The following is a 12257-nucleotide window of genomic DNA, read 5'->3' on the forward strand; positions in this document are numbered from 1 at the left end:
TGCTCTATAAGTCTGAATTTCATGCTATTAGATTTTCTTGAAAAAGGACAAACATGGAAACATTTCAAAGAAGCAATTTAAAATGACATTTACAGTATTTGTGTGATACAATATCATCTACCTTCCATAATATATCAATTTTATTCTAAGTTAACTTTAACAAACTAGATCATTAAAATAAAATATATCAGTAAAATACTGTTTTATAGTTATGAAGTCATTTCAAACATATCTTCTCAATTGATCTGCATAATAATCTGGTGAGACTGTGTGTTAATGACTCCATTTTGCAGAAAAGTAATGCTAAAAAGATTAAATAACTTTCAAAATTAAATGACAAATGCCATGACAGGATATATGATAAAGATCTAATCCAGCTGCTATTCATCCAAATGCAGTGCTCTTCTAAAAAATGTTGCCTTGTTGAAAAGTAAATGTTTTAACAAAACAAAAAAACTAGTTTAAAAATAACAAAATTTATAAACCATTTTTTAACTTTTAAAAGTTTAAAACCAAACTGCCAAAAGGAGAAAAAAGTCAGAAAGAAACAATTCAAGTATTGCAGAAACACAATCAGGATAATACAAGATTTAGCAGCTTCTACACAAAGAGACTGGAGAGCTTGGAATATGATATTCCAGAGGTCAAAGGAGCTAGGATTAAAACCAAGGATCATCTACCCAGCAAAACTGAGTACAATACTTCAGGGGAAAAAATAGAATTTTAATGAAATAAAGAACTTTCAATCATTTTTGTTGAAAAGACCAGAGCTAAATATAAAATTTTATTTTCAAGTACAGGAATCAAGAGAAACATGAAAAGGTAAATAGGAAACAGAAGCCATAAGGGACTCATTAAAATTGAACTGTTTATATTCCTATATGAAAAGATGATATTTGTAATTCATGAGTCCTTTCTCAGTATTAGGGTAGTTAGAGGGCATATATATATATGTATATATATATATATATATACATATATATACATATATATATGTATATGTATATGTGTATGTGTGTATGTGTGCACATAAATATAAATACATATGTGTTACAGACAGAGGGCACAGGGTGACCTGAATATGAAGGGAGGATACTTAAAAAATAAAATTCAGTGTTGAGAGGAATGTACTGGGAGGAAGAGAAAGGGAGAGGCAGAATGTCATAAAGCATCTCACATAAAAGAGGCAAGAAAGAGCTTTTACACTGGAGAAGAAGAGGGGAAGATGAAAGGAAATAGGTGAGCCTTACTCTCATGGAATTTGGCTTAAAGAGGGAATAACACCCACTCAATTGGGTATGGAAATCTATTTTACCCTGCAGGAAGGCAGGGGGGAAGGAGATATGAGAGGGAAGATAATAGAAGGGACAGAAAATTGGGGAAAGGGATAATCAGAAGCAAACACTGTTGTGGGAGACTGGTCAAGAGAAAGAATGGAATAAATGGAGGGCAGGAGAAGACAGAGGGAAATGTGGTTAGTCTTTCACAACATAACTATTATGGAAGTGTTTTGCATGGCTACACATGTATGACCTATATTGAATTGCTTGCTTTCTCAATGAGGGTGGGTGGGGAGAGAGGAAGGGAGAGAATATGGAACTCAAAGCTTTAATAATGAATGTTATAAATTGTATTTGCATGCAACTGGGAAATAAGATGTACAGGCAATGGGATATAGAAATCTATTTTGTCCTACAGGGAAATAGAGGGGAAGGGATGGAAGAAGGGAGGGCATGTAATAGAAGGGATGACAGACTGTAGGAAGGAGTGAATGGAGTGCACATTGTCCTAGGGTGTGGGGAGAGATGGGGAGAACATTTAGAATTCAAATTCTTGTTGAAGTGAATCTTGAAAACTGAAAAATAAATTATATATTTTTAAAAATTGTTTTTTGCATGCAACTGGGAAATAAGTTGTACAGGCAATGGGGTATAGAAATATATCTTGCCCTACCAGAAAACAGAGGGGGAGGAGATGGAGAAGGGGAGGTGGTAGGAGGGAGGGTAGATTGGGGGAGGATGGTTCATGTGCATGCTGTCTTGGGTTGGAGAGAAAAGAGAGACAGGGAAAAATTTGGAATTCAAAATCTTATGGAAATGAATGTTGAAAACTGAAAATAAATAACTAATATTAAAAATATAAATACTAAACAACCAATACTTATTGAAATGTCAAACTACAAGTGGGCGTGCTTGATAAAACTAGACAAAATACTAATAAAATTCATTTGAAGAAATAAAAGTTCGAGAACTTAAAAGGAAATAATGAAAAAAAGGAATGACATGACATTGTTTTAACCAGATCCCAAATTACATTGTAAAGCAATAATTAATTGCTAAAATGATATATTAGTGGTTAAAAGCATTTTTAAAAGTAATCAATAACCAGACATGGTGATATATTCCTATATTTTCCACTACTAGAGAGGCTGAGGTTGATGACTTTCTTGAGCTCAGGAGTTCTGAACAGTAGATTAAACCAATTTGAGTGTCTGTACTAAGTTAAGAATCAGTATGGTCACCTTCAAAGAAGAGAGAGCCACCCATTTGTATAAGAAGGGGCAAACTATTCCAAGTTAGAAACAAAGTAGGTCAAAGCTCCCATGCTCGTCAGAACACATCCGAGCCTGTGAGCAGACATTGAACTTTCAGTCTAAGCAAGATAGGGAGACCTAGTCTATTAAAAAAAAATCATGGGGATAGACTAAAGAACCACAGATTGCTTTGTTAATTACAAATTATCAGTTTAAAATTTTTTTCTATTCATAAGGATTTCTTCTCTTAAATTAGGTAAAATATTTTTCTTCTCATCTTAAATCATAATTTTGACTTACTAAAAATAAATGTAATATTTTATTTTTCTTTCTTTCCTTCATCATTCAACAAACATTCATTAAGTAGCTATATAGGATGTGATATGATGGGCATAAGGGAAGACAAAGAGATACATAAGGTATGTTTCCTGCCGACGAGAAGCTTGCATATATGGCATGGATATTTAATCTAGAGTTTTTGAAATTTAGAAAATGTTTTCTATAGCATTGCCATCTGCCAATATTTAATTTTAAAACTGATTTAGTATAACAATTATTTTCTTACTGATAGCTAGAAGTGTAGTGTATGTTGCAACTTTCTATGTGATTGAATAACTGTATATGTATATTGAAATATATAAATATACATATATGCTACCTCAGTGTGCCTTCTGGAATTCTGGATAATGGCTTAAATTACACAAGTTACAGACTCCTACTCAGGGACTGAGTATACCTAACAACACCTGGTAAGAATATATTTATTTACCTATGGTCTTGCAGGTCAAATCAAGAAGGTATTAAACTGAAAAGAATGGAGAAGGGAGAAAATGCATATTTCTGTGCTACCAAACTAGCCACCACAGAGAAGTACAATAATGAAGGAAGAAGAATATAACTCAAGATGTCTATAAATTCCCAGAATGCAAATATCCAAGAAAGGAATCAGTAGAAAAACTAATGGTCTTAAATGTCTATATAAAAATATCTGTAGTTCAGTCTATAAGTGAGAGAAACTAGACATCCTAACTCAAAGATGCAAATTTGACTGCTTGGTATCACTAAGATTTGGTGGGATCAAGCAAATGACTTGAATATGACTGTGGGTGGGTAAATTTTATTCAAAAATAGACTGGATAAGAGGTGGATTAGAATAGAATTGCATATGAAGGAAGCAAAATGGAGAGGAATGGTTTAATAGCAGTTTATAGAAAAAAAGATCTACTGGTTTTAGTGGATTAATCTACTGTAAACATGAGTCAGCAGTGTGATGTGGCATCCAAAAAATTCAACACAAAGTTGGACTGAACTAAGATGAACATAGCTTCCAGCAATAAGAAGATAATAGGTTTGTATTCCGCTCTGGTGAGGTCTGTGTTCGGTTCTGGGTCTCACAGTTTAAACAAGGATTTTGAGAAGCTGGAATATTCAGAAAAGGCCAGTCTGGATTATGGAGAATTTTGAGTCTATGGTACATGAAGACTGATAGAAGGAACTGGAGAAGTTTATTATCTGGAGGGGAGAAGATGCAGTGTAAAAAAGAGAGCTATCTTTAAGTACTTGACAGACTGTCATGTAGAAAAGGTATAAGATTTGGTTCTAGAAGACAGAACCAGGAGCAATGAACAGAAGTTTCAAAAAGACCAATTCAGGCTTGATGTTAGGAAATTTTTCCAAATAATTAGAACTGTCCAAGAGTGGAATGAGATAACTCGGGAAGTGGAGAGTGAGAGTTGGCCCTCAATGAAAGTTTTCAAATACAAACTACATTACCAATGTTGGATATATTATGCTGGGGATTCCTTTCATGTTTTGTTTGGCCTAGGCACCTACTAAGTTTCTCCTAACACCAAAATTCTATGATTTGTTGAGTTATTATGTCAAACTTTTTTCCCCTGTAATATATTTAAGAAATATTGGTTAGTTGGTTGATTAACTGGTGAATATATAAGTTGATGAATTGGTTAATAAGAATAATAGCTGTAACATACATATATATATACATATATATATATATGTACACACACACACACACACATACACACATACACTAACAACTGGGTTTTTGAAGGCAATGAAAGGGAATCCGGCAGATTCTATGAAGTTGTCCAGGCTTCACACAAATGGTGGTGATATAGATCAGATGACAGAGCTTTGACAGTGCAGTCTTCAGTTTGCACTGGTATTAGGAGTAATCATACTGACATGACCATTTGCTACCTTTATATACATCAAGGATGGGTAATTGTCAAAGTTAATTATTACTGTGAGAGGAAGGCATAATCCTAAATCAAGGTGCAGTCCTCAAATTTGTCAGTGACAAAAGTTGGGAGGGAGAGATCCTGAAAGGCTACAGTAGTGGGGCAGTCTAATACTGCAAAATTCCATGGGGATAAATTTTATGCATTAACATTGACAATTTGCATTTTTGTCTATCAATATAAGTAAAAGCAAACAAAGTTTAATGTTCACAGTTACATTACCTATTGGCTTTCCATTCTTCAACCATATCAGAGTAGGTGGAGGGATTCCAGTAGCATCACATGCGAGAGTCACAGGATTACTGATAGTCTCAACAACTTCCTCTTCTTGGGGTCCTTCTATCCTGGGTGGTACTATAATGACAAAGAAGTACTATTTAATGTATGGGTTCACTACATTAATTCCAGAAAAACTGTCTTCTCATTCATATCCTAAAACAAATAGTAATTCAATACAGATACTTACCATAAATACTAAGATGGAAATTTTTATCATCTTGCCCTGCTACATTTGTAGCCCTACATACATATTGGCCTGTATCAGACACCTAAAAAATAACAAAAAACTTATTATTTAATGTTTTCCATCCAGTTATGAATGATCACATTGTATATGGTATGAAATATGACAAAAATTTCTAGATATTTTATGCTTTAAAAGATCCAGTCTTTATTGTTTCAATTGCCAAATCTATTTTCAGTGAGAAGTAAGTTTAATCAAGTTAAAGGGCTTCAAACTCACAAAACCAAAGCAACAGAAGAGTAGAATGATACTTGGATAAATGTGTGATCTCATAGGTGTGGATAATTCCTTTAGACAGTTCTCTGTCTAATCCCCTAATTGTACAGATGAAGAAACTGGGGTCCAAAGTACTCAAGTCAGTTAGAGAGCTTGAACCAGAACCCAGGCTATCTGACAACACTACTTTGCTTTTATGAAAATTACATTCATCACAGAGAAGGATCACACGGCCACCATTTCCCCCACCCCCATTTCAATACGAAATGCCATGCAGAGGAGAACAATGTACCTCAGCCCCCTTTATGTGTAGCATTTGTCCATCCCCTAAAATCTCCAAGTTAGCAGATTCCATGATCATCCGCCCATTCTTATACCAGGTTATGACTGGAGGTGGAACAGCATTCGACTCACACTCCAATGACACTGGAGATCCTTCTCGTACATTAATTACAGAAACAGATTCACTGCCATGATCTTTAATGCTTGGGGGAACTGAAGGAAGAAAAAAAAAGTAAGATTTTAAAATTAATTTGGATGAAAAACTTTCTTCTAGATTCAATAATGAGAATATTTTTGGAGTACAGTGAAAACAAACCGTAAACGGTCAGGGAAATTTTTTTCTTGCTTTCGCCAGCTTGGTTCATTGCTATACATGTGTATTCCCCACCATCAGATATTTTGGCCCGTATAATTTGAAGACTTCTGCCACCTGAATTGTATCAGAAGAAATAAAAAATCAAAGACAGTATAAGGATCAATCTGGTTATTACATTAATCTGGTAGACATTTTAAAATGACCCATCTTTAAGAAGGGTTTTAATGATGAAAAGGAAGGAATTCATTCTCTATTCTCTTCTTATTTCTACTATCACCTTACCTATAAGTGACATAATTCACAGGATTTTCTTCCTTATATGATGGGGAGAAATGAGAACTGTATAATATACATACTGACAAACAATCAGTAATTATAACTTTCTAAAGTTTTTTTTAAAATAAATATTGAGTTAAATCTTGCCTCTACTCTACTTACATAGAAGAAGAGGCTCTTCAGACAGCAAATTCATTATAAAGTAGTCTGCAATGCTAAGGATCTTACAATCTTGTTTTCCAATTTCTAAGCTTATTAGTGTTGATCAAATACATTGTGATTTTTTTTTTAAATCTAGTCAACTTGGATTTTAAAAAAATCACACTTGGATCTTGAAGCTAAAATTGAACATGAAGTGAAAAAGAAAGTGGCATCAAGTGACTTGGCTCTAACATTTGGATCTCATGTGATTCATTCCCTGTTCCCTATAGCCTTCCCCACCAAGAGTTCAGGGATGTTAACAATGCACTGCATATTTGAAGTTTTATACAATTAAAAACCAATATCCAATATCGCCTATGAACCAAAGAACAACACCTTTTAAAAATGATCTTCCTTGGCTCCCAAGTTGATTTGTAAATACTTTGAAAAATTTCAGAATTGTTGATTCCATCCCCACCACACCTTTTCCATATTCTATAAGGTAACACTGTGATGTTGTAAATATTGTAATTAAAATTGAATTGCATAAAATTGCTGCCTATTTCTCTATCATTTTCATAAGAAGTTCAATGCAGTTCAGTTCTCAGATTTGAAAAGCACAATAGTAAGAAGGGACAAAAGATTTTCTGTGATTTCATTTGTATATGGAAGTCCCAAGAAAGAAAAATCCCCCTACAAATGTTTATTGGCACCTTCTCAGTAACTTAGACTTTTAGAGTTGTCCAGAGAGTTGATAAGTTACATAACTTGCCTGGGATCACACAGGTAGTGTGTTAGATTTGTTTTCTTAACCCAGGTTGTCCTGGTTGCAAAACCAATTCTATCCACTCTCCACTCCAGTATGATGCCTTTCTTACTAAAGTAAGAAAAAGTAAAATTTCCTATATAAATGAAAGTTATTGTTATTACTACCACAAGCTAGCATTTCTATAATGCTTTGAGGTATGCAAAGTGTTTTTCACGTATATAATTTTATCCCTTCCACAACTCTAGGATGTAAGTGCTATTTACTATCTCCATTTTACAGGTGAAGAAACTGAAGAAGACATTAGGTGGAGTGACGTGCCCAAGGTCACACAGCCAGTAACTGTCTGAGGTGGGATTTGAACACAGGTCTAGCACATTATCCGCTAAGCCACCTGCTATGGGTTTAGAAAAGTATGTGATTTAGTTTTTTTTAAGTGGAGATCTTCAAAAATTTAAAAAGCAGTGTACTAAATTGTCATTCTTGTTAAGATGAATGGAAGGGGAGAAGGTTTTCCCCAGGTTATCAGAAAAATAGCTTCCTTACCAGGCACAATGAGAGCATTATTGCTCAAGCTGATGGATTTTCCATTCTTGAGCCAGCTGAGATCAGGAGGTGGAAAACCAGTGGCCTCACAGGCCAAAGAGATGAAATTATTCACCACCACAGTCAGATTTTCAGGATTAGTACCAATGATACTTGGAGGAACTACAACAGTAAATACATTAAAAATTTCATCCAACATTGTCAGCAGTAAGTACTCCCCAATTTCCTCCACACAAGTCCAGCCACTGTATGCTGCCAAAGCACTGAAGAAAATACATTGTTTGTATTTAAGAACTGGTCCACTGGTTTCTGCAGGGATCTAAAAATTGTGTGATGAAAACCAATCCAGCTGTCATCCTTCCTATTTAGAATCCCCTAATGTCTCCACCAATTTTGTCTGCAGCTTCTTTCCTACATGGGAGTTTGGCAGAAATAATTCTTCCCCAATAGCAAGGGAGGACAAGAATTTCTAAATCTAAACAGAACTATGCTACAGTGTATTTATACTGAAAAAACTGGCTTTGTTTAAGGCTGTTGTCAAGGTACAGAGTTATACAATCTTTTTGTTTCTTTCCTGCAGATGTTCATTCTTCTTTTATATTTTCATTCAAAATTCCTTTTTCTCCATTCCTAGAGTGAAAGAACTACATTAACTTTATGACTCCATGGTGTCAGTAAGTCATTTATTCATTTACTTAGCAAACACTCATTAACTGTCTCTATGTACTCTGAGTGTGATCTAAAGTCTAGGAGACACTAAACTATAATTGTATATAATTTTAAAAAATTGGTTTCAAGATTAGGTGCCAAATTTTTTAACACAATTAAGTTTGTTGAACAATAATAAAATGGACCTCAATGGTAAAATCAAATTAAAAGCCCTGAAACCAAACAGAAAATTCATTATTCTTTAGTAGCTAAGAGAAGGTATAGTTTAAGGAGAGTTAATTTTTCCCCATTTAAAGTGGAGTTTTAAAATGTACAAGCAGATAATCCAGTTCTTCCTAATTGATATTAAGGAATTAAAGATAGCACTGAATAGTTAAAGAAAAAATTCCAACCTACAAAGTTAAGAAGTAAGTTTTTAGATTCTCTTCATTACCTGTCATTCCCTATGCCTACTGGCTGGACAAATAGATCTATAAGAAAAAAGTGTCTAAAATCCTAGAAAAAGCAAATTAAATTTTTTCTTCCAAATTAAATGCCGTGCTTAATTGAAAGATCTCAAGTATCTTTAAAATAAAATTCCAAACTGATACGTGCAAAATTCTCCCATGTATGCTTCTCTTGTTGTTATTCAGTTGTTTTCAGTTGTGTCCAACTCTCTGTGACCCCATTTTGATCTTTTCTTGGCAAAGACACTGGAGGGATTTACCATTTCCTTCTCCAGCTCATTTTACAGTTGAAGAACTGAGGCAAACAGAGGTAAGTGACTTGGCCGGAGTCACACAGCTGGCATCCCAGGATCACATAGTGTCTGAGGCTGGATTTGAACTCAGGAAGATGAATCTTCCTGATTTCAAACCCAGTGCTCTATTGACTACACCATCTAGCTGGCCCATCCTGTATGCTTACCCAAAATAAATTTCTATGACGCTTAACAGAAATCCTTTGCCAGATAAAATTTCCCCAAAACTACCACCCACTAGAATTCATAAACTAGCTTCTATTTTAACCAACTTATATTTGGGTCAGGGATATATTTTTTTTCAAAAAAACATTATAAGCAATGATCTAGAGATCCTTTTAAAATCCTGAAGAAACTGCTACATAGAAATAAGTTTTTTTCATACTTTCCTTTAAGTCTTTTTATTACCAACAGAATACTAATTAGCAACCAAGTGCCTAAAGAATGTAACAGTTCTCAAAGCATATAATTAGCTACCATATATTCTTTCTCTACAGCTAAGTTGTACAGCCCTATGTTCAGTCGGTAACATGTCATATCAACCCACGTACTCTTTGCTTTAAGTCTGTATCCAGGCCTTGGCATAGAGATCTGCCAGAGGTATACAAGGACAGCACTGGCAGCCAGGGCTATGCAGAAGAAACAGAGGGAGACCCTCACTGTGGAGCTCTTACATTCTACTGAGAGACTTATCAGTTACCCATCTTCATGTTCTCCTACATACCTCACAGTAAGTTCAGCCAATGTGATAAGCTGTCTGCAATGCTATCACACTCAAGTACTATCTCACTTGAGTATGAGCAAAGCTATCCTAACTTATCGCGGGTAATGATCTGGAGCCGTATTTCTCCAGTTCCAACATTGTTTCTACCACATTACATGGAATTCACTGACACTGTTATGCTGCAGTAGTACAGAGAAAACTATTGTAAGCAAAGGTTAACTATGCATTTTTACAATTTTAGAACCCATGTGCTAATATCAACCTTATTTTGTAGTCTTTGGGATTTCAGTCCTAATTATGGCTGCATCTGCAAAGGCATAACTACTTTCTCTTGAGTTATTGACACAACAGGCAAGTATCTGCCCTGCCTGTGAGATCTAAAATCTGCATTGCCTGCTAGTTGGATAGGAAACAGCATCACTGAGGGTATTCATATCAAAAAGGAATAAAGAAAAAGGGAGAGAGGCTAACATGAAGATCATGGAATAAAAATGCATACAGTTCCAAGAATTCAGAAATATGGTTTTCCTGATTTGCCAAACATAAAGTAGCAGATACTTTAGAAGTGATATCTTACCGTGTACATTTAGGTTAAAATATTTTTTGGTACTTCCAGCTATGTTCTCTGCAACACACACATACCTTCCAATATCTGCTATTTGGGAATTTAGTATCTAAGGAAAAAGAAGATACTACAAATGAAATAATTTAGGAGGATATTTACATAAGCACATATTCAATAGTTTCCATCAACATAATATTTTCAAGACTGAACAGTACCTTTCCTTCCCAGTTACGATCAGAACATGGGGAAAGTAAACATTTATATAGCACCTACTATGTATTTTCAGGGACCATGGTAAGCTTTTTTTTTAAACAAGTATTACCTCTTGGATCTTTACAACAACTCTGTGAGGTGCTATTATTATGTCCATTTCACTAGTTGAGAAAACTGAGGCAAACAGAGGAAAAGTGACTTGCCTAGAGTTAGCTACTAAATGTCTGAGGCTGGATTTGTCAGCCTTCCTGACTTTAGGTCCAGTAATCACTGTACCACTTGTCTCTGTAAAGGAGGAGAAAAAGGTTTCTGCAGGTTCTATAGATCATATTACTTCACTGATCATCTTAAGTATCTGGTTATTTATCTATTGTTGTTGTTTAATTTTAGGAAAGGAAATCCCATCCATGACTAGTTTCATCCTGAGGTATCTTTCCATGTAAAAGAAGCTTCTAAACACATAGATTTCTTGGACTCTGTTCTCTGTACTAGGTAAAGAGGTCATCAAAAGCTACATTTGGGATTTCAGAGGATGATTTAAGAATTCAAGGCATTTTTTGGGCACTGAACTTGATACCCCTAGTATAAAAATAACTCCCAAGGTATATGTTAGGCATTTTTCATGATATGCTAATAGTTTCAGGCCATGTTATTATGTTGAATTCCTAAGTAACAAATCCACCAGTGCCTCAGTGGGGCTAATTAATTTCTCAAAGTGCCAAACACATTCTCAAATGTAGCTCTGATCTTTAGTGAGCGTAAATGCACATAATATTTCTGAAAGTAATGATGTGGCCAAAGACAAATGCAAACTATGGAATCTAGAATCTATAACAACGCTCCTCAGAGTTCACTGGAGTCTGGGTGTAACACTTCCAATTTTCCAAAAGCAAAACTGGGTTAATTCTATAGACTTTTATTAACTAGCACTATGTTTAAGACACTTTTGTTTTTAAAGAGAAAATATACACACACATATATGTCTCCAAAGAGTTTAACATTTTATATATTCTATTAATCTAGTATGTCTACCTTAGGTTTCAAGGGCTTTATTACTAAAAACCATCATTGCAATACGGTATTTCGCTGTCATATGATATAGAACCTGAAGGTAGCATTCCAGCAAGGGTCAAGTGTGCCAGATTCCTTTATAATTTTCAAGTGCAAATAGAAACAAAAGCTAGATAATTTTCAAGTGTGGTAGTTCTCTTTTCCCTGTCAAGTTGTCCTGCTTTGGGGCAATTGCCTTTTACCTGTAAAGTTCTTCCATTGGATAGAAATATATGGCGGTCATCTTCTACCAAGAACTGTCCATCCTTTTGCCAGGAATTGCTTGGTACTGGATTGCCACTTGATACACAATCCATCAGTGCAGTCTTGTTGACCAGCACAGTGACCTCGTCAGGTAAATCGTTGTCAGCTCCTTTAATGGATGGTGGCACTAAGAAGAGAGTGCAATCAAGATTTTGACAATGGGAAGGCAAGTC

The 12257-nt window shown here is 35.0% G+C and overlaps 1 protein-coding gene across 3 annotated transcripts in view; it reads right to left on the reverse strand.

Annotated features, from left to right (window-relative positions):
* Positions 1–12257, reverse strand: part of HMCN1 (hemicentin 1) — a 487951-nt gene that overhangs the window by 112478 nt on the left and 363216 nt on the right. For all 3 annotated transcript variants that reach the window (XM_072648379.1, XM_072648380.1, XM_072648381.1), the window contains exons 56-62: positions 12024–12211; positions 10570–10666; positions 7861–8022; positions 6132–6245; positions 5826–6028; positions 5261–5342; positions 5017–5148 (exon numbers count right to left, since the gene is read on the reverse strand). In XM_072648379.1, the coding sequence (XP_072504480.1) occupies positions 5017–5148; positions 5261–5342; positions 5826–6028; positions 6132–6245; positions 7861–8022; positions 10570–10666; positions 12024–12211 (978 nt within the window). The remainder of the gene's footprint in view (positions 1–5016; positions 5149–5260; positions 5343–5825; positions 6029–6131; positions 6246–7860; positions 8023–10569; positions 10667–12023; positions 12212–12257) is intronic.

This window comes from Notamacropus eugenii, chromosome 2 (assembly GCF_028372415.1).
Source record: "Notamacropus eugenii isolate mMacEug1 chromosome 2, mMacEug1.pri_v2, whole genome shotgun sequence".
Lineage (NCBI taxonomy): Eukaryota > Metazoa > Chordata > Mammalia > Diprotodontia > Macropodidae > Notamacropus > Notamacropus eugenii.